The sequence below is a fragment of the Epinephelus moara genome, chromosome 11, assembly GCF_006386435.1.
Source record: "Epinephelus moara isolate mb chromosome 11, YSFRI_EMoa_1.0, whole genome shotgun sequence".
NCBI classification, from domain to species: Eukaryota; Metazoa; Chordata; class Actinopteri; order Perciformes; family Serranidae; genus Epinephelus; species Epinephelus moara.
In genome coordinates, this window is record NC_065516.1 from 16,185,655 (window position 1) to 16,209,123 (window position 23,469).

At 40.6% G+C, this 23,469-nt stretch overlaps 1 protein-coding gene across 1 annotated transcript; it reads left to right on the top strand.

Moving 5' to 3' along the window:
• The first annotated feature begins 279 nt into the window (after nucleotides 1-279).
• Nucleotides 280-22,725, top strand: LOC126397358 (phosphatidate phosphatase LPIN2-like). The gene is made up of 20 exons (XM_050056064.1): nucleotides 280-448; nucleotides 9,552-9,752; nucleotides 10,852-10,947; nucleotides 11,609-11,904; nucleotides 11,981-12,097; nucleotides 12,265-12,391; nucleotides 12,570-13,038; nucleotides 14,087-14,186; nucleotides 14,428-14,615; nucleotides 15,978-16,071; nucleotides 16,718-16,787; nucleotides 16,889-16,972; nucleotides 17,154-17,227; nucleotides 17,733-17,889; nucleotides 18,175-18,323; nucleotides 19,402-19,488; nucleotides 19,599-19,751; nucleotides 20,785-20,899; nucleotides 21,077-21,180; nucleotides 21,280-22,725. Exons 2-20 carry the CDS (start codon nucleotides 9,561-9,563, stop codon nucleotides 21,422-21,424), a joined length of 2,817 nt encoding a protein of 938 aa, XP_049912021.1. The 5' UTR covers nucleotides 280-448; nucleotides 9,552-9,560; the 3' UTR covers nucleotides 21,425-22,725.
• Nucleotides 22,726-23,469: the final 744 nt, after the last annotated feature.

Here is a 23,469-nt window from a genome sequence, read left to right on the forward strand (position 1 = left end):
ATTAGGGTGGCCATGGCCCCCCCTTGGCCCCCTCTTGGTTGTGCCACTGTGCCTTACAGATACAGAGAGCTGCGACTACTGAAGCGATGTTAAAATATTTTTTTTAATGATCGTTTTTAATGTTTTCAAGTATGTTTTGAGAGACAATTTTTATTTTTAGAAATGTAAATTTCTCATAAAAAAATGTTCTGGGGGGCTTCCACATTTCAAAGGTTGACAGTGCAGGAGAACAAACATACAACTTTCCTCACATACCCCTAATAATGAGCCCCAATAATGAACCTGATGCTACGTCCTCATGCTGTAATCACGTGCACACTGAGCGCTGCAGAGTCACGTGGTTGTGTCGGCTTCATCACAGCAGCAGCAGAAGCTCACACACACAGACCGGTGGAGGAAGAGCTGACGGAAGGTGTGACTCCCTGCGGCTGAGCCTCTACTCCAGCAGGTAGGATGATATAATCAGCCCTCCTCCTCATTTAACAGCTCTGAATGAATAAAAACAGACAGGAAGTGTATTAATGCTGGTTAATGTGTCAGCGCAGTCTTTACAGGAGTCATTAGCGGCTGGTGTGTAACTCGTGAGTCCTGTTTGATACTGAGTGTCGCGTGTGAAGTGTTGTGACATCCGATATCAGCGATAAAACACGGACTAGCAGACACTCTGTGTCTTCTCAATGAAGACAAACCGGACATTTACTACTGTACGACATATTATTGCTATTTATAAAATTCCAGTCTGTCTCATAAATGTCTGTCTTGTCAAATTCAACCCTCCAGCTGTGTCCCTGAACGCCTCATAGGTTTTATAATAGCCTACTTTGCTTCACCTGAAGATTTAACATCATCTACAGGTGTTGCATAACATAAATAGTAATGGTGCTATTATACAGACTTGACTACATCTTTATTATCATAATGAGCATTATAGTTTTCACACTCAGTGGCTGATAGTATACAGGATTTATCATCTGATTGTGTTAAACAGCAAACTGTCAAACAGAGATAAGGACCCTGATTTGTGATCAGTGTTCTGTATCATATCTCAGCTGTGATACAATAGTCAGTATTTACAGTATTTACTTAAGGCTGTTGTAATAACCGGATACCTAAGTCACCATACAATATTATTACAATTTTAAACGCTTTGCGATATGATATGCTATTGCGATAACATATGTTGTGATATACTGTGATTTATAACTTTTTCCAGTTGTATATTATGTCCCCAAACTTTGTTAACATATATTTTATCTAATTACATAAAAGTTTTCAGTCTGTTCATCTCACGTCAGTCATCTGTAATGTACCTGGACTGTAAAAGCAACTGATTTTATAATTCTAGTCGGCTACCAGAAGTTAAATTTGTATTTGCAATATCCTCCTGAGACCAGAACTTTTGTTTGGTATATATTTTCATTTCTCTTAGCTATTTGTGATCAGTAGGACCCAATAAGTATAAAATACTAAACATTGTCAATGATAATAAAGTCCCAATGTCCTCAAACGAGCACTTCCTAATTAACAGTGTCTCAGCTTGTTACTGTTGCTAAAATTGGTCAAATTTGTTTCCATATCAAACTATAAACATTATTAATCATAAATGAACAAGTTTCAACAATAAAATGTGATCAGGTTTTGGACCTTGTTCACTTTTGTGTCGGGATCGGCTGCAGACTGACTTGGCAGAGATGGCTGCCATCTTGTTTTTACATGGATTAGTGTATTGTGCTCTTACTGCCACTAGATGGCATAAAAAAGTGTCCGTGAATGGGGACAACAGGTCTGAGTTAAGTAGCCGACAAGAATCTGGTGATACGATACAATAATGATAAATTTATCGTTATTGTATCGTTACAGTATCGCACTAATTCGCAATATATTGAACTCCTTAAGGAGTTCAATATATTGCGAATTAGTGCTAATTCACTAATGCTAGTGCTAATGCACTAATTCACAATATATTGAACTCCTTAAGGAGTTCAATATATTGCGAATTAGTGCGATACTGTGTGCAAGGTGATATTTTGCCTTTTTTTAAAGATCTAAATTTAGGAAAACTGTCATAGTAAAAGTAAAGAACACACACCTACGTATATGCATAAAAAAGTTTACTTTTTATGTGTTCTTTTTGTCCAGTCGGACCAAAGGAACCAACAGTTGCCTTTAGTATTAAAAAATAAAATAAAAATGACAGCAGGGTGGATACAGTGTTTGAGAGATACTTAAGTGTGTCAATTCCTACAACCCTAATAAAGTAAAAAAAGTCAATTTGTGGCGTCCATGTAAAGACACAATACTGCCACGCAAAATATCACAATACTCCCCAACCCCCTCAAACGCACCTCAAATTATTTTATTTAAATTTTAGCAGTTTACTGAAAGCAAAGGAAAGGCAGAACTAAGCACACTTTAATATCTGTTTATTTATCGCAAGTAATAGCTTTATGGCAATATTCAATGTCGTTATCATATATTTCCTTCATGTTGTGCAGCCCTAGTCAAAACTGAAATATCACAACACCTTTTGGGTGGATTGTCATTTTGCTCATATATTCATGATCCCCAGAGGATTTATCCTAACCTTGGTGATCCCCTGACTTTTCCTCTGTGCCATTTGCAGTTTTAAGTGAAGTGTTGTGGAATCTGGGTGACTTTATGAGTATCAAGTCAATTTGTGGCGTCCGTGTAAAGACACAATACTGCCACGCAAAATATCACAATACTCCCCAACCCCCTCAAACGCACCTCAAATTGTAACTGCTGTCTTTTCCTTCTTACAGTCACCAATACAGCTGATAAACCAGTGAATGTGGAGATATCCAAATTAATATTTCTCCCAGAGACCATATCACCCATACATAATAGGCAGCATTTAATGCTGAAATGATTAGTTTGCCATACATGCTCTAGTTGCTGCTCTTAAATGTGATGATTTATTGCATTTCTCTGTTTTATAAAATTATATATTCAATATTGTGATGTGTGGGACTGTTAGGCTGACACTTTATGGACTAAATTATTAACTGAATAAAGTAAATACCTGCAAGGTGCAGCCCTAGGTTCATTATCAGCGTACAGTTAGCTGAATGAAAACCCTTGTGATGTTAGATTTGTCAGGTGGCTGAAGTAAAAAGCTGCAGTGACCCAACGTTGGTCAGAGCAACAGTGAGTGACGCAGAATCACGTTGGACACTGGACGTAAAGTAAGCAGGACAAACGTGCCGAGACAGGGAAAGCTAGATTTGTCCTAATCTTGTAAACAGGATTAACACCTCTTAAGGCCCCCTCAGAGTGTCGTGAGATCTGGTTGTGCTGGATGTGTAATCATTAAGTACTGGGCATTTAGTAATGTAGCACAGAGATGGACCTAAGAGACAAGCTACAGAGTTTAAAATTATGAAGTTATTACAGTTTGCTTCCTGTGAATGAGGAAATACAACACCTTCAGCTCCAAAGGTCTTTCTTTCTTTCTTTCTTTCTCTCTCTCTCTGCCTCTGTGTGCTGTAGCAGAGGGGTTTATATGAAGTGCTGTGGGAGTCGAGGCTTTTACTAAATTTGGCGTGTTGTGTAGATCAAACAGACAGAGTGCAGTCAGCTCACTGGAGAGCTGTGGTTGTGCAGCGTTGTTATCACGACTGATGACTCTCATCTAGACTCTTCTGCTTTGTCCATTACATGAACATCGCACTTTCACTCTACAATGTGCTGTGGTCCACTGGAGGGGAAAGCCACTGCACATTACAGGAACACAGTGTGAAACTATTATCAACCGGTGGCAGAACAGTGAATGCCTGCAGTAGCTTTTGTTGTATTACTTATAACTGAGTTACAGCTGCGACTTTATCATCACTAAACAGCCATTTTTAGACATGCTAGCAGCGTGGCTGTAGGGATGGAAATGTTGTTCAGTTGGTCTACTACTTTGGCTGCTAAGGCAATAAGCACATCTCGAAAGAGTGCACTCAAGGATTTTTTTAGTTAGTTTAAAGACAGTATTAACAGAAAACTGGACTTAAAAATGTAACTAGCCTTATTTTTCTATTGTTGCCTTTTGTCTTAAGTTCAGTGTTCAGTTTGTTTGATAAAGAAATGTTAGAATAATGTCCTTCATTGTTTTAAAGGTCCAGTGTGTAGAATTTAGTGGCATCTAGTGGTGAGGCTGCAACATTGCAACCAACTGAAACTTCTTCAGTGTGCCAAGCATGTAGGAGAACTACGGCAGCTGACACAAAAAGGCAAAATGTGAATGGTCCTATCCAGAGCCAGTGTTTGGTTTGTCCATTCTGGGCTACTGTAGAAACATGGCAGTACAACATAATGGACTCAAACTAGGACCTGCTCCCTATGTAGATATAAACGGCTCATTCGAAAGTAATGGAAACACAGCGATTCTTACTTTCCGGTGATTAAAGAAAACAAAGTTATGATTATTATGTTCTCTGGCTGCCAAAAGATGCCCCTAAATTATATACGCTGGACCTTTAACTCAACAAGCACTCTTTGGATTTGTATTTTATTTAAATTTTACTGAAAGCAAAGGAAAGGCAGAATTAAGCACACTTTAATATCTGTTTATTTATCGCAAGTAATATCTTTATGGCAATATTCAATGTCGTTATCATATATTTCCTTCATGTTGTGCAGCCCTAGTCAAGACTGAAATATCACAACATCTTTTGGGTGGATTGTCATTTTGCTCATATATTCATGATCCCAGATGTTTTATCCTAACCTTGGTGATCCCCTGACTTTTTCTCTGTGCCATCTGCAGTTTTAAGTTAAGTGTTGTGGAATCTGGGTGACTTTTTGAGTATTAACTGGTCAAATTTAGTTCATGACCTCTAACAGCTGCATCTCTATCAGCTTTAGCTTCACCTCGGCTGAGAAACTAATGCAAAACAACTATAGCATGCTTAAATACGCTCAGTATGGTCGGCTTTACATCACACGCTAAATGCAGCTTTCAATGGGCCTTTGTCATTGTTTTTGCATTATAGAGTAAATGACTTATGAATTATTTAAAGAAACAGATTAAAATGTTCCCTCAGGCTGTTTCAAGGTCTCTGTGGAGACTTTTCAGACTCAAGTTGGCAGTGACAGGGCCGTTACAAAGAGGTTATGTAAGTGTTTTAGGGCTAAAGGCTGGGGGAAATTTCCTTTTAGAGTTTGTGCTCAGTCACAGGGGTACGATAGGTCCTAGGATTTGTGCTGCATGGCACAGAGCAGGAGCAGGTTGGCTGAGGTGGACAGAGGAGGAGAGGAGGCTCCTGTTGGGGTGACATGGAGCTCTCAGAGAGGTCACCTGTAGAGCAGCAGGACCGACGGCTGCACCTGAAGTCCCCTTGGACTCTGGTGAGTTGGGGTGCTGGTGAGGTCTCCATTTGAATATGCAGAGTGAGTTATGCTTAACTGAGGCCTGTTGTAGCCAAGACAGCATTTAATTGACCTGATTTCTAATCCAAATCAAACACCTGTTGATGACCTTTCTGTTGGAGGTGACCAATAATGTATAAATGGATGGATAAATCACAGTAAAAATAATTTTATTTTGTGACATTATCTAATACTTTGAATTTTCTCAAAAATTGATAAAATGACCAGATGGGAATTCTGTTTTCTATTGTAATCCAGTGTATCACATGCCTTACAAATCAAGATACTTTGATTACACTGATGCAACAATCCTGTTAATCAAATATTAACATAAAGCTATCCTGCTCATTGATTTGTAACATTCACCAACCAGACATATTAAAGCTTAAAGGGTTACTCTGTAATTTCAAACCTGGATCCTACATTCCCATGTGTTTGTGTCTAAGTAACTAATGGGAACAACATTTTTTGAAAGTGGTCCAGTATTGAATAAGAGGGCTGCAGCCGACAGGTGTGATACAAGTGTTATTCTACGAGTGTTATTCTTACTGTCCGGCAAATTATAGAAAGGATCCCTACAGAGATAGACCTTTTTGTAAAAGAGTAAGATCCTTTTTGGTAGAAACAGCCCTGAAAAAAGCAGCAACCTCCAGCACTGAAAAAATGAAGCAGCAATTACCAGTTGCTGTAGCAGTGACTGTGTTTACATGGAGAAATTATTTAGTTTTTGCCCATATCTGAAAAGGACAATATTCCTACTGAGCTGTTTGCATGTCTTGATCAACTGTGCGAACACAGCATCCCTCTTTTATTTCTTTGACCGAGCGTCAACCTCCGGGGCTGAAAAATGAATTCAGTGCGGAAGTGCAAAAAACTGCATTTCCTCTAATGGCCACTTGAGGCTGGCTCCACAAGTGAGTCCATCCCCACAGACCTCCATGTTAAAACACCCAACTTTACAGCAGAAATTAACATGTTTACAGCCTGGAACAAAAAATGGTTTTCGTCTCCAAAGCTAATTTCAACATTCATGACAACTGTACAGGGGGTGAGTCTCATGTAACTCACCTGTTTACATTTTATTAAGACTTGCAATTATGCATAATTAAGAACTTGGTCGCCTTGAGTGACAAGCTGCCTATGGATAGTGTCCTTGGGCTCGCAGTCCGATCCACCCCTCGCTCCTTCATAGCTCCACCCTCTCATCCTTATGTGGTAATTTCTGGCTCCAATAAACAAGATGACAGCCAAAATGCCAAACTTGAGGTTTTAAAACAGAAGTCCACGAAACAGTGGGTGATGTCACAGAGGTTATGGCCATTATTTTATACAGTCTGTGCCCTGAAATCACTATCGCCAAACTCACTCATTTTAACCTCATAAAACACACTTTATTCAAAGTCCACAGAAACAAAATAAAACTCACAAAAACCTTGGTTTGTCTTTCCACTGCTCCAACGATCACTAACTCTGGTTTGGTTGAAAGAAACCCTCAATTCACCCAGTTAGATGTGAAAATATGGTGGCTCTATACACCCTGTTTGCCCCTGCCACTTCTCTGATGTCCAACCTCCCTCTCGCTTCTCTCCTGATATTTTCACACTGAACTGGGTGAATTAAGGACAGCCCTCAATACTGGACCAATTTCAAAAATTGTTCTCATTAGTCACTCATACACAAAAACATGTGAAAACAGGATCCAGGTTGAAAAAGTACCTTAGTTACCCTTTAATAGATAATAACATAAGTGTTTAAACTTTAGTGTATCTGCAGACAAATCTCCATCATCTCCCAGTATTTATCTCCACATATCTTCTTTATATATGATATTGTTATCACATGAAAGTCAGCAGCATTTAGGTGACACACTGTCGTCACCTGATGGTGAGTTAATTATCATGGCTATACTAGACTGAGCCTGAATGGTTTCAAAGTCCATCCAGCTGGTATGCAGCTCTGATTTAGTCAGTGTGAACCATTGTCCTAAATACTGAAACACACTGCTGTGGTGTCATTGTTCAGGCTGCATATACACACACACACACACACACACACACACACACACACACGCACGCACACACGAAAAGTCCTTGTGCATAGGTCAGTTATTCAAACATTTATCTGAAAAATATTTGAGCTCACATTGAAAATGGTGTTTTGCCCTCCACAGTAATTACAGATGCTGAGCCCAGCTGAGAGCACATAATGACACTCATGACAAACACTGACGTACAGGGAGGATCAAGAGAATCCAGGTGCATTAAAAAAATGGTGGAACACTCAGCAGTGAAGTGATGTGCTAAAATAGTGACGTGAGTTTAAAAAGAGTTAAAGTGGCTGATTATATTGGCCCAAATTGTGATTTTTGGGGTGGGTTTATGTGTAGACAGAAACACACAGTGTCCGCTCTGCGCTAGTCTGCAGCAGCCTTGTTGGTGCAGTCGAGGGCCAGATTAAGTCTTCGTCAGCTCAGGACTCTTTTGAGGAAAATGGGACAGAGCCGCTGTGTTTAGGGACCGGCATGCATTTCCTTTGCAGACTATTCTGATCAACAGGAGTCTTACTGCTGGGACACTGACCTAGTAAGACGCAGAAAGAAAGTAGTGTGTGGTTTCACTCTGCTAGAGATTCAGGTGTGTTTTAACTTGTTATAGGAGGTAATAAATGCAGAATACTGTCTTTAAATACAGGCTCACTGGGTCATTTCTCTTATGCAGCTTAATTCTGGCCTCATAACTTCATGATAAAAAAGATGTAGGCTATTTCTCATGTTTTTTTTTAATTATAAAAAAGATAGTGATACGTTTAACTGTTTGGAAAACATAGTGGCTAATCTCAGGCACTCAGAGTATAGTACCTAAGGGTAGGCTGGTTTGTATTGGTCCATAAACCTAACAGAGAACACAATTCAGAATTTAACCTGACAGGGTGAAACTTTAAGAGTGTGACAATCATGAAACGAGAGAAAAAAGACGAGTGAAAGTTTATGCTCACCCAACTTGACTCCTTTGACTTGACTTCCTGAAAATAGTCTCCACAGGATTGTAGTCTTTTTTTTCTTTTCGGTAGGCGAGAAACTACAAACTAACTGGGTGGAATGGGATTTCAGGTACACACAGTAAATGATGAAAATATTAAAGAAAAAACAACTGTTATTCCTCCTAACAAACACTCATATTATTTTTAGGATTTTATAATTTTATGGCTTAAAATTCTTGCGGATGTTGATTACGTCCCACTTTTTATAAAGAAGACCTTAATTTATATTTAAAGGGACAGTTAGGATTTTTTTTGTTGCGGGCTTGTATAAGGTGCTTTGTAAGTTAGTGTATTATCTACAGGAAATGGTGGTAGGCGTGCCAACAGTTTGGAGAAGCAGACAGAAGTACCGCCATGGAAGCTTAGCAATGCACTGCTGTGGACTGGGGTAACAACAAAACATATTTTAGCAACTTAAAAAAAGGCTCACCTTATAAAGATCAATATTGGTTGAAGTGTATGCTATATTGAGAACACTATCACCGTTGTACCTTTCTGTCAGACAGCACAAAAGCCGCCAGACTCCTTTGAGAAAAACAGTAATTTAAACTCGCTGAACACGGGAGCTGCTGGTCTACAGCTTCCTCGATCAGTTAAATAGTTTGTGTTACGATTGACTTTGGTGAATCAGAACTAACTCTTTAAAACACTAAAGCCAAACAATAACACAAACAAAACAATGAATCCAGGCAGCAGAAGACGAGCAGCTCCCGTGTTCAGCGAGTTTACATTACTGTTTTTCTCAACAGAGTCTGGCTTTCAAGAGAGTGATATAAAAAGTTTCATTTCCCGTCAGAAATTACTGTCTGACATTGAGGTAAAGCAGTGAATATATTTTTAATAAATCATACACTTACACTGATATTGATGTTTTTGGGTGGCTAAAGTACTTTTTGCTGCTGACCCATCCACAGCAGTGCATTGCTTTGCCTCAGTGTTGGAACTTTTGCCTGCTTCTCCAAACTGGGAGCATGCCAACTGACATCTACTGTATATAATACACTGACTATGGATAAGTGCCTCATACAACCCCACTTCAAGAAATCCAAACTACCCCTTTATGCCATTTGTCATAAATGTTTGACGCATTTTAAAATTTGAATGCCCCATTTAATAAAGTGTGTTTTTATTGACAGGTGGACACCATGAACTACGTGGGGCAGCTGGCAGGCCAGGTGCTGGTGACAGTAAAGGAGCTGTATAAGGGGCTCAATCAGGCCACTCTGTCGGGCTGCATCGACGTGATCGTGGTCCGACAGCCTGATGGGACGTTCCAGTGCTCCCCTTTCCACGTCCGCTTTGGAAAACTGGGGGTGCTTCGCTCCAGGGAGAAAGTAGTGAGTGCCCCAAAAATGATCATATTGACTGAATTTTGGATGCTTAGTTTTGAGTCTACTAGCTAAAAGTTCTGAGGCAATGATTTACACACACATTGTTAATTCTGTTTATTAAAGAACATGAAAAGTAATGCCTGATTAATTGTGCAACTGAAGTGATTTTCCACCTCAAAACCTTAAAAAAAATCCCCCCTACCTTTATTGCAGTGGCAGCGCATTGTCATATTTCACTCATCGTGCAATCAAAACTCTGCAGTAACATGCAGTAAATTGTGGGATAGCTGCACAATACTTTTTCCAGCTCTCTAGTGGCCCTCAGCGCCTCTGCTTCCCTCTGAAGCTCTCTGAACATTTCCATCCAATCCACTCTCTGCTTCTCACAAGAGCAGACTGCCCTTTCTCTCTATTTATAGACACTGTGTAGTTGTCAGCTGAGGACTAAGGTGAGATAGACAGACTTAAGCTCAATTTAGCCTCTTATTCTCAACCTCTTATTCTCAACCCATTCAAAAAAAGCTCTCAGGAGACTCAGACGGTGCAGGAAGTCATCTGTTCGTGGCAGAGGAGACATCAAAGGATGTTTGTCATTGTTAAGAAACCAAGCAGGAAAAAACAGACTAATCTCGAGCGCTTGTAAAATGTCAGCATCTTGCAGACACCTTCAGTATATTTAAGTAATTTCCTTAACCTTTCTGATTATTTAAAGATAAAAAAAAGCATTGCTGTGCATACAGCCCACATACTGTGTTTACTTGTATCATATTGACCTTTTTATAAAAACCCAATTCCATCCAGGCAGCCCAGGTCTGAGTCAAACCTTGTCTGTTTAACACATGCACAGAAACTGGTGGCATTTGCTGAATATAGCAAGCTTTTGTACAAGCTGTTCCCTGTTTTTTTCTGTGGCTTAGCTCTAAATCTTAAGGTAAATCTGTGGCACAGTTTTTTTTTGTCCATAAGCTTTGTTGTGCATGCATATGGGGCTTTACTGCTGTAAGCAGACCTCATTAACGTCTGTTAAAACCTGAAGCCAACTGAGGAGAATGTGGTGAAGTACACAGCAAAGCTTTGTACAGAGTTGTGTTGTTTGACTCTGCAGATTGACATAGAAATCAATGGGGAGCCTGTGGAGCTGCACATGAAGCTTGGAAACAATGGAGAGGCCTTTTTTGTGCAGGAGACGGAGAAGCACAATGTGAGTTTATGATGATAAATGAAAGATTTTTGTATTGAATTTCAGCTAAAGTGATGTTTACTAGTAGAAATAAATCACTGTGATGACAACATGAAACACTTCTTTATGCTAACATGCTAAGCTAAGATGGTGAACATGGTAAACAAATACCAGTGCAACATCAGAATGTTAGCATGCTGATGTTAGCATTTGGCTGAAAGCATCACTGTGACTAGCAACAGCCTCACAGCAGCATGCAGCAGCTGTAGACCCTTAAAGCGGGATTTATACTTTTGCAGCAGACCCCATATATTGAGCCTGTTCACACCTGGTATTAATATGCGTTTTGGTGATCCGAGCACAAGTGGATAGCTGAGACACATCACTGTTCACACCTGTGTCTATCATGCATATCCAGTTCGGATTTTGTTACTGCTTATGTAACTTACACTAGAAGTTCAAAAGGGCCCAATGCACAATTGTTCAATCAAAATGCATCTTTGTGGTTGTTTACATTTGCATTTAGCACTGTCCACTTGTGATCAGTTCACCCAAGATACATGTTAATACCAGGTGTAGACAAGCTCACTGGCGTGCAAATTAATCGCGTGAAAAAACCCCCCATAAAACACCCCTGGTGTCTAAAGGCCGGTGTATAAAGGTTTTTCTTACCTCAACACAGGAGATTGTCCCAGCCCACCTGGTGACCTCGCCCATCCCCACAGAAGAGGCTCTGTTCCGGAGCAGGGACCCCAGATGTGGTGGATCAGCGGCGGACAACACTCAGCCTCTGAGTCCAGAAGACTCTGCTTCTGGAAACCTCCCACCCTGCTTCAACACAGCCGGGAAAAAGAAGAGGAGACGCAGGAGGAAGCACAAGGCCGAGCCACGCAAGGAGGAGCAAAGCACACCTGCAGGCGGGGAGCTGGAGCTGTGTGAGCTCAGTTCAGATGAGGAGCACAACACGCACAATGGACGGTAAGTAGAAAAAGCTGGATTATTATCTCTTATTCATCATAAGCCTTTTATTAATTTCATTGTTTCCTGTCTTCAGGGGATCTACACTCTCCGTGATGAAGGACAATATGGACCACAGGCAACATTCCCCCCTTACTGCCCTCGAGTGGGACAGCTACCCTTTCTCTGATGGAGACTGGTCCCCCTGCACTGCGTACGCCACCCACTCATTCTGTCCTGTCATATATTTACATTGTTCATACAAGCACAGGGAAACAATGAGACAGTCCACTTTATCAAAACAGGCAGGGCTGAGTAAAACAAATCGCTCCCGTGACTTCATGACTGCTGACTCAGTAGAAATGTGGTGTTTGCTTACAGCAGGGAGATGTCGGAGCCCATGTCGCCCAAGAGTGACTCTGAACTGATGGTGAAGCCGGGAGAGAGCATGCTCAGGGCCGAGTCCCACATTCAGTGGACCTGGGGAGAGTTTCCAGAATCCACCAGGGTAAGGCTCAGGCCTAGACTTGTAGGGTCTGGCCTAAACTTTGAGATGAGGGGAGATTGGTAGGGTTGAATTGCAAGTTCATATCCTCATTTATACAATATGTAGAGGCTTGGTGAGATTTTTCGGAAATGCATGCACGTATGTTTAAGCTTTCCCTGCTTGCCTTTCTTGCATTCAGGTCAACAAAAAGGACAAATCAGAGCCAAAGACGCTGACCATCACTCCCTCTGAGAACACACATTTCAGGGTTATCTTGAGCACAGAAGCCATGGAGGAGAGGGACGAAGAGAGAGCCACTGATCCCATTTGCAGTATTGTAAAGCCTGAGCCTCGGACCATCAAAGCTGATGAGCGCAGCTGCAAACCACAGCCCCCCGAAGCTTCATCGTGCAATACAAACATTACCAAGCACAAGCAGGACATTTCAGATTTAATGTCAAGCAGTTTTACCTCTGAGGCCATTTCCACGAACTCTGACCTCAGCCTAAAAAACACACGCAAGACCAGGTGGACGTCTTCGCCACCCAGCCGCAGGAGCAGCGGCTCTGCTGCCAGTGGAGGCAGTAACATGGCTGGAGACTCGGCAGCAGCTTGTCCTGAATCAGGCGCCTCCTCTAAAGCCACTGACTCCCCTGCCAAGAGGAGAGGTAACACAACGTCCTTTATAACTAGGTTTCTGAAAATACAGAAGTTGTTGGTTCTGTTTCTCTATAAAAAAAAGGATCGTCTTAGGGGCTGTGTGAAAATTATTGGAATGGAAATTATGCTCTTAGGGCAGGGTGTTTTGGTGGCATCTTGGCATGTTCAACTATTAACTCCGTCAAATACACCGTGCTCAACATCACCCCACTGCAGACTGTATGGGTAGTAGCTGCTGCAGGAGTGTGAGCTCTACGGTTATTTATGAGTTCATCGACAGAGTTGAGTTGTGTCAGTGTCTGTGTGAGATTCTTGGGACCATTAAAGGTCTGGGTGTTACATGCTAGCGCGTGCTAACAGGGATGTTGAACCGATTGGCTCTGGAGATGGCAGCAACAGAAAGTTCCCGTGGGGGTTTGGGATGGTCGGGGATCTGACAGCCCAGTGCGATAGCTATTAAATGCAGGTATTGTTTGACTGGAAATCTTTTGATACTGCTTGGTACTGGGTGATTTTGGTCGATATCTTAAAGGTATCAAGTACCAACACCCAGTCCTAAATGCCCTCTCCCTAATATCTCAAGATAATATAATAATGGCAAGAATAGGAAGATTGTAGGCTACCAAAAAATAAAGAATGCAGCTGCTTCCTGTTTTTGAGAAAAAAGCAATTATCAGTCACTGAGTACAATGAATGGGGGGAATCAAACAAAAAAATGTATTTAAAATAGGCTATAAACCTTTAATTCTATCAGCCTTTGACATATTTACAATTTATATAGAGGCTTATTATAATTCTAATGGTTCAGTAATTCTTATGTAGCATCTGAAATGACGTGGGAAAGTCTTCAGTAAAACGCCAGATTTTATGAGTGTACTCTACATACACTCTGTGTGAATATTGTAAGTGAATGTTAACAGGAAGGATGTGGTTTCTGAGTCTATATTCTGTGTCTGGGGCTGCGCTGCATTCACATGCAAAGAAAAGGAAGTGGAAAGGAAAAAAATGAAGTCAGCGATTTCTGAGAAGGCGTCTCTTTTCTTGCTTTAATAAAAGGTGTGAGGAAGAGGAGCCAACATCAGGGGCCTGAAGATATTTACCTGGATGACCTGAATGCACTTGAACCTGACGTTGTTGCCCGGTACTTCCCAAAAAGGTACAAACCTGGGAATCCAGGTATTTAATTATGTACAGTATGAATATAATATGTATGACAAAACATTCAATTCCAACTTCTGGTACTTAACAGTTTTCAGTACTTGTTCTGTGCACCCACAGTTGGGTTTGTGCTAAAAATGCTGATGTATGATACCCAGCCCTACTTGTGTGGTTGCAACTGTTAATGCAACTCAGTGGTTGCTGCTGAGTGAAATCAGACTGTCTGTGTGTGTTTTCAGTGAGTCTGAGCAGGTTCCTAAACACTGGGTCGAGATGGGGAGGTGCTCTGGATCCCAGTCCCCCCAGTCTGTAGGCAGCGCAGCAGCAGACAGCGGCACCGAGTGTCTGTCTGACTCTGCTGGTGACCTGCCTGACGTCACCCTGTCACTGTGTGGAGGCGTTGCTGAGAACTCAGAGATCCCTAAAGGTAATATTAGCAGCAATTATCAACTGCAGTAACAGTGACTATGTTACATGCACAAGATATTCAGTTTTTGACCTTAACTGAAAAAGACAATATTCCTACTAAGCTGTTCACATGTCTCGTTCAACCATGCGAACACAGCCCCCATCTTTTATTCCTTAAACCAAGCAGCACCCTCCAGGGCTGAAAAATGAAGTCAACGTGGAATTGCCAAAAACTGCAGTTCTTTGAACGGCCACTTGAGGCTGGCTCGATCCTCATAGACCCCCATGTTAAAGTGCCCAACTTAACAGCAGAAATTTACATATTTACAGCCTGGTACAAACAGAAAGGTACAAACTAATTTCAACATTCATGACAACTGTATAAGGAGTGAATATTTATATGACTTAAAGTTAAGCAAAATTAAAAGCGTGGCCAGGCAGTGTCCTCTGTCAGTTAGATCCACCCCTTGCTTCTAATACAGCTCTAATCCCTCGTCCAGATATGACCAGTTTTAACTAAAAAAAACCAAGATGGCGACAACTGAAATGCCAAATCAGAGGTTTCAAAATGGGAGTTCACAAACCAGTGGGTGATGTCATGGCTATGTCCATAATTTTTACAGTCAACCAGTTGATATCCAAGTCTTTCATAATGTTTAACAGTGGGTGTGGGCCTTTCTTTTGGACGTTTATCTTTGCTGCAGTCTTGCAAACTTTTGCCTCGTTGGTGTGTGCGAGGTGACTATTATAAGGCAAGAGGCCCTGTGTCACAAACTGCAGTAAAAACCCCAGCTGAGACACACCTTTTGAATGCTGTACACATGTCCAAAGAATGCTCCTAAATTGCCCGTGATATCTGCATATGCAACATGTCTCAATCAGAAGATGCTACATTTGGAAAATGTAGTTTTTAGTTCTTTTTATAAAACAGAATACAGGTTGGAAAGTAGATTTTGAAAGCAAGAGCTGACTACACTATACTGCAGGATTCTAATAGTTATCTTGCAAATGGAAAAAGAGATTTATTGTCTGTTTGCCTGATAAATCATTGCGTAGTTGCACTTGTGTCATACACACATTTTACTATTTGACCTATATTATAAATTTCTTTCTTGAATAGCATACATGATATTTCTTTTCTCCAATCATTATTTTTAATAGTTTTTAGCACATTAGAGCACCACATTGCATTTCACCAATCATATTACTAAGTTATGTGACAAATAAACCTTTGAATGACTGTTAATAAGGATTAAATAAGCAGGATGCATAACATGTTTTGACTGTCCTGCTTCTCAGTTGCTGCATCCTGATGATGTTATTATTATTATGAGCAATTTTCATAATCTACAATCAGGCTTTTATGTTGCATTTATTCCAGAAAAGTTCATGGAGCACATCATCACCTACAATGAATTTGCAGAGAATCCAGCAATTATCGACAATCCCAATTTGGTGGTGAAAATTGCAAACAGGTGAGTCTTCCTCCCTAATTCACAGTCACTGGACTCACAGTTTAATTAATATGATTCATTTAAGATATACTATGCAGGATTGTTGCTAACTGTTTGTAAACACACTCTCCAGCTGAAACCAAAGTTAAAGCCAGCCCCAGATTTACTCTGGTTTTGGTGTTGTTGTGATATTCAGCCCACTCTCACTGCTTTGTCAGTGATTTCAGCATCAAAGACCAATGCAAAGAGGCACCTTTCATGATGATATGATTAGCACCGGGTGCATCAGTTTTAGAGGCATCTGGTGACAACCCAAGTCGTCAAATACCGCCCCTTTGTCAGTGGATGTTAGAGTAAGATACGGATGAAGACAGACACCCGTTACGTCGGTATAATATGCCCAGGTTAGTGGCACTTTGAAATGCCTCCAGCAACTATCATAACATAAAGAGTGACAAAGTCCATATAGGCAGGTGGGACAGAAGGTGGATGGGTCCAACAAACTTTGGACTTTCACCTGGGAGCCTGCTGTTCGGTTCCTGTGTGAATTTTAAGCAAAACCATGATGTTTTTTTTTGTTTGTTTTTGTAGGAAAGTCCTGCACAGTATATCTTTATTAATAATGACATAATGTGCACATTACAGCTAAATAAGCCTTTTTTTCCAGGTATTATAACTGGACACTGGCCGCACCGTTGATACTAAGTATGCAGGCTTTTCAGAAGAACTTGCCAAAGGTATCCTCTCAATCTAATGTGTATATAGTGTACCCTTGGATCTTATATAGTATGTGCTCATACATATCTATTTAAACATGAATAATTTATCTGGATGGCAGGCTACAGAGGAGGCCTGGGTGAAGGAGAAAATGCCAAAAAAGTCTGGACGCTGGTGGTTCTGGAGAAAGAGCAGCGTGAAGCAGGTACTGATTACGTGACTCAGCCATCTGTGTGTTTACAGTAACATGGACGTCAGTCTGACTTTGCATTGTAAATGATTCTAGTCAAATGAGGAACAGGCTGTCAGAACGCATCAGTAACCATAACATCCCTGTTTTGCATTTCTATGACAACGTGGCTGATGGTGTCTCCTCCTTTCTTCAGTTATCATCAGAGACCAAGTTGGAGAGACAGGAGTCTAGAGAGAGCCCTGCCCTTCACCAGGCCCCAGAAACACAGTGAGTCAGCAACAAAAGCTGTGGCTTCCTCACAACACTACAGTCACACACCAACACAAGCAGTGTTGGGTAAACATGTCCCACACCGGCTGGATTAGCATGTTAGTCAGAGAGCAGTGCTGTCATTTTATGACTCATAAACTCATCACTGAGAATTCAGGAGAACAACTTTAAATATTGCCTGAGCTAGGCAGCTGGGAGTTTGTAGTTTGGTCTAGACATTATTAAAGATACATGTAGGTTTTATGTAGAATAAGAAGTCAAAAATATTCTGCACATTTAATTTTTAACAAAGCAGAGTAACAGGCAGATGATGAGGTCTGCTGCCCTCTAGTGTCTGTAAATGATTCTGCAGGGTTGTCTTGTTGACCCTGAATCACACACTTGTAAATATGGCTTTATGTCAGTGTGTTGTCTTGTTAGTGAGCTTATTTTGATGTACATTTGTCTGAATTCAGTTGCAGTTGTTTGCTGGTCTCTCTTCAGACTGTATTCTCTCCTGCAGGCAAAAAACAGCAGAGTGGTCGAGCGACGATGAGACTAAAGAGCTGAACGCTGTGGCACCTGCTCTGCCGCCTACTGAGCACGTGCAGACACAGGGCCCAGCACCAGCGCCCTGTCCCTCCTACAAGAAGTCCCTCCGCCTGTCATCTGAGCAGATAGTAAGACAAGTGGTCACTGAAAAAATTAGTCAGAGACAGTCTGCTGTTTATTTGAAAATGTCAAATGAAGCCCAGTGAAAAAAGTCGAACTAAGAGGGAAGAGCAGAGCTTTCATTTATTTTGTTTATTTTTTGTGTATGTAACAGTAAGATACCATTATTGACTCCCTGCTGCCTTAAAAAGTGACTGTATTTCTTCTTCCAATTGTTGTACAGTCTTACCAGGATGATAAAGTGCTTAATCTGCGTACTCTTTTAAACTCCATTCATCTTCTGTCTCTTACAGGCCAGCCTGAAGCTGAGGGAGGGGCCTAATGATGTCACTTTCAGCATAACCACTCAGTATCAGGGGACATGTCGCTGCGAGGGCACCATCTACCTGTGGAACTGGGACGACAAGGTCATAATCTCTGACATCGATGGCACCATCACCAAGTAAGAAAAAGTCTAAATATGCACCTCTTCATAATTATATTACGTTTATTCTTAGGGAGCGATAATAAATAACTGTTCTGAGGCAGGTCAGGCAGATTTAAAGGAATACTTCACCTCCAAAATGACCATTTGTGTATCAGTTACTCATTCTGTGTTATGTTAAATAAAGGAAGAAAACCTAGTTTTTCTCTAATGCCTCCTCGGTGAGCAAAGATTCCAAAAACTCAGAAAATGCTTGGTGAATTGAGGTCATAGGGGGCCACGTTTAACAACAGCAAAACTATATCAAAACATCTGTTTACAAGCTTTCATGCACCTTGTGCAGTTTAATCCAAGTCTCATTTATCCAGTCGTATGCTCAGTACTTCCCAAACACACAGCCCTTTACGACAGAGAACTGATCTGAAAGTGAGACATATCTATGCTTTCTTCAGAGCCAGACCCCACTGACAAAAACAGTCATTTTACCTCACTGAACACAGGAGCTGCTGGTCTAACACCGTTAAAATCAGTTCCTTAGTTTGTGTTATTGTGTGACTTTGGTGTTTTAAAGGGTTAGTTCAGATTCAACAAAGTCACTTAATAACACAGATGTACTAACTGATCAAGGCAGTGGTAAATCAGCAGCTACTGTGCTCAGTGAGGTAAAAATGACTGTTTTTATAAATGGAGTCTGGCTTTGTAAAGAGTATAGATAAGTATCACTTTCAGTTCATTTTCCTGTCACAAAGGGCTGTCTGTTTGGGAAGTACTGAGCATATGACTGTAAAAATGGGACTTGGATTATACTGCACAAGTTGTGTGAGAGTTTGTAAACAGATGTTTTGATAGAGTTTTTCTGTGGTTAAACATGGACCCTAATGACTTAAATTCATCAAGAACTTTTTGGATTCGTCGTTCACCAGAGCCATGTGATAAAAACAAAGTTTTCTTCATGAATTAAACAGAAGACAGGGTGAGTAATTGATATACAAATGGTCACTTGTGAGGTAAAGTATTCATTTAAAATCCTTCAATCTAATTTAGAAAAAATGTGAAATTATTTTTTTTATTGAGTACCCTAATTATCCCCTCACAGATCAGATGTGTTTGGTCAGATTCTGCCTCAGCTCGGGAAAGACTGGACTCATCAAGGCATCGCCAAGCTTTACCACTCAGTGCATGAGTAAGATAGAGATTGGTTACTATTCTCTCAGTGTAAAAGATGACCAACAGTGAAGTTGCTCTAGTTAAAGTAAAAATTTTAATCCATCAATTAACATCTGACTGCTACAGGAATGGTTACAAGTTCCTGTACTGTTCGGCCCGAGCAATCGGCATGGCTGACATGACCCGAGGATATTTGCACTGGGTGAACGACAGAGGGACTCTCCTCCCTCAAGGACCCCTCATGCTCTCTCCCAGCAGCCTCTTCTCTGCCTTCCACAGGTAACAAATCCTTTACCTGAACATTTACTCTAAGTTATTTTTTCAGTCAGTAGCATTATTTGGAAAAGGCAAGGCACAAGTTAAATTCATTACAGGATTTAAGTGCTAAATGTTTATCAGCCTCTTTTGATTGACCAAGGATGATGCAGCATTAACAGATCTCTGACATTGGTGGTGATGGTTTTAGAGTTTATTTAGCGCCAAGAGAAACTAAATCTCAGAGTTATGGCTTAAGTGTCTCTATTTTGGAAATTTGTCTATAACGTGAAGAAGTATCAACATAGACAGCTGAGAGGCAGGGACTAAGGCACGCCTATTCACACGTTCTTGCTGCAAAGTGAAGGACGGAGGTTTGGTTGGTGACAAAAGCTACCACCATACACATAACCTGCCACCAGAAGATCCAACAGCAAAATTCAACTGCATTAGCATGTTTCAAACAGTAGAGGGCAGTGGCTTTACATATTTTGGACACAGGACGTAGAATTCATATACTCACATACACACAACTACCTTCTTGAAGAGGTGGTCTTGGTCCAGTTGTTTTGGTGCGCCCCCAAGTATGATTGCTGAGTTCACACCTGCCCAAACGAACCGCTCTTAGGGGGCAAACGAACTTGAGTTAGATTGAACCGAACCAAACAGGGCAGGTGTGAAAGCACCCTAGTACAATATTTGCCTCTGAGACTTGGTGTTCAAGTATAAACGTCGTAAAATTGAGATATTAATTCATCCCAATACAATAACAGCAAATCTGCTTTGTCTTCTGTTTGCTGGACTGTAAATGTTTCAGTGTGGGTCACACTAGTTATCACATCATCCTGCACTGTTCAGCATCTAAAGACAGACTTGAACAGTATTGGAAAACCAAAATCTCCACTAACCTGTTTCTCTCTGTGCATTTTGGATATTATTTGACTCTAAATGGTCATATGTGATTAGAAATTGTCTAAATTTAAACTAGGCAGCTGCAGCAGCAGTGAAAGGTCAACGGTTAAAGTCTGCAATCCTTTCTTTGTGTTTCTCTTGTTAGAGAGATCATCGAAAAAAAGCCTGAGAAGTTCAAGATCGAATGCCTCACAGACATCAAGAACTTGTTTTTCACAAACACACATCCCTTCTATGCAGCCTTTGGGAACAGAGAAAACGTAAGTGTTAACTTGTTGTTACTGTATCATTTTAAGTTTGGATCTTTTCCTCACCATCACACACTTTTCTTCATCACAGCAGATTATATTTTAATGAAAAAGAGGTGTAGTGTTTTGTTCGGTTAGATTCCATTTCTCTGACAACGACCCTTATGCTCTTTCCCTCCTTTGTTTAAGGACGTGTTTGCCTACAAGCAAGTGGGCGTGCCCGTGTGTCGAATATTCACAGTGAACCCCAAAGGGGAGTTGATCCTGGAGCAGGCCAAAGGCAATAAAACATCGTAAGTATGGAAGCATCGCTGAAGTCATTGTTTGCTCCAGTCAGCTGTTTCTCTCACACAGATGTTTATTGTTCCCATCGCTGCTTTTTCGCTTCACAGATACAGCCGGCTCAGTGAGCTGGTGGAGCACGTTTTCCCTTTACGAAGTTCACAACACAACGCCACCTTCAGTTGCCCAGAGTTCAGCTCCTTCTGTTACTGGAGGCAGCCGATCACTGAGGTGTGTTTTGAGGAGCTGCTGTAACTTAAACTGATATGAATGTTTCAGTGAAATACTTGAAATCAGGTTAACTGAACAGTTACGTCTGTACGCACTGGCTTATATTATTGATAGTTTTGTAATTGTCAGTTTGTAGGCTACTGGAATAGTTCGATATTGTCTTAGACACATTCCACTTTAGGGAAAAAAGTTTGGGATATTTATGTATTCCTTATCTTTTAATGCACATCATTTTCTCACTCTGAGCTTACTCCCTTCATGGTCTTGTGCTCTTGTGCTCGAGCTACAGTCAGGAGGTGTATTTGAAGACTCTGTCAGCTTCTGGCACGCACCACAGCCAAAGTATGACTTATCAGTTATTGTTCTTACCATTTGCATAGTTTTCCTGTTACAAAGCTTTATGAGAATATATTCCCTCAGCACTTACTCAGGCGGCGGAGGTGCTTAAACTGGCCACTGTTCGCTGTGAAACAAAAATACTGACTGTACTGCTCTCGCTCTCTGACTCGTGAGCTGTCATAAAAGTACAAGGTAATATATATAGCAGCTGTTTTCATCCATTTAAGGCCTTATTCACTCTTTAATAGTCTTCGTAGCTTAGTGATTGTGCACTATTGTGCTATAAAGAAAAGAATGTGAAATATTTGGCTCATAGGTAATAATTTCATCACTGCAATTATAAAAAAAAAAGTCCTTTCTGTACTTTAGACACTGCTGCTGTTTGGTATTAAGTATTTTTCCAGATGAAGATTTAGTTAGTTAGACTGATAGTAGACAACTATTTTTGATGAACTGATCTTTGCGGGATGTTTTTGTCAGACTTTGCCATTGTACAGTATATTAATGTTATGCCTCGTTTTTTGTTATGATCATTTTCACACCCAGCAGCTGCTGTAAGTAAAGAAAATTGTGAATTCTTTCTATGAAAGTGATTAACTTTTGTTATTTCCTGGTTTTGTGGAGTCATATTTCACTTTTCAGTGAAGATACTTTGCTGCTGCTTCATGAGTTTTCAGTAGATTGTTGTGATTACCTCCTGATAATCCAGGTTACATGATGATGTAACAATATAAGCACAAAGTATGTTTTGGATGACTGTTTTATGAATGCATTCAACTGTTTGATCTGCTTTCTATTTGTTAGATAGTGTGAGGTGAGAAAACGTTAATTATTTAAAGTCATTTTATAGTTTAAGTATAAACTCTGTACATATTATATTTACTGTGTTATTGTATTAATGAACTGTTAAATCAAATGTTGGATGATGCTTTTATAAAAGCACAAACTGTATTTGAAAGAACAATTAAAGCTTATTTTGCACATTATTGAGGATTTTTTCATCAATAAGAAATGTGTGTGTGTGTGCGCGTGCGTGCGTGCGTGCGTGATTACATCACCATCAACAATAACACTGATGTCAGACATCTGCAATAATGACAACTAGAATGAACTGTAGGATGCTTTTTCTAAGAGAAAACAAAACAAACACTGTAACTGATATCTTAAAGGGACAGTTCATCCCTAAATCAAAAAGACATATTTTTGCTCTTACCTGTAGTGCGGTTTATCAATCTAGACTGTTTTGGTGTGAGTTGCTGAGTGTTGGAGATATCTGCCGTAGAGATGTCTGCTTTCTCTTGAATATAATGGAACTAGGTGGCACTCAGCTTGTGGTGCTCAATGCGCCAAAAAATACATTTGAAAAACTCAACTGCAATGTCTCTTTCCAGAAATCATGACCTGGTTACTCAAGATAATCCACAGACTTTGTTGTGAGCAGTTTCATGTAGGAACTATTTTTTCTCTACCGACTACACCTGCCACACAGAAGGAAGCGTGCATCTACTGCTTGATCTACTGAAGGCATGACCGACCCTACTCTCCCTCTGACTGGCTAGTACTTGTTTCCTTTGTTGGTTTGGTTTATGCCCCAGACATGCCAAACCAACATCAAAGAACTAGCAGCGACAAAGGCCGACTGCTGTGTTGCCTCGTATCACCTGTGTCTTGGCCAAAAAGTCGCACCTTAACAGTCGCCAATCAGCACGTACATTCTGTGCCTCTGTGAG

What these genes read in the sequence shown, in the direction of transcription:
- LOC126397358 (XM_050056064.1), top strand. Translation starts at nt 9,561, where the DNA reads ATGAACTACGTGGGGCAGCTGGCAGGCCAGGTGCTGGTGACAGTAAAG. An exon ending in AGGAGACGGAGAAGCACAAT is followed by an intron (nt 10,948 to 11,608) that starts GTGAGTTTATGA and finishes ACCTCAACACAG; the next exon opens with GAGATTGTCCCAGCCCACCT. An exon ending in CCTTTGGGAACAGAGAAAAC is followed by an intron (nt 20,900 to 21,076) that starts GTAAGTGTTAAC and finishes CCTTTGTTTAAG; the next exon opens with GACGTGTTTGCCTACAAGCA.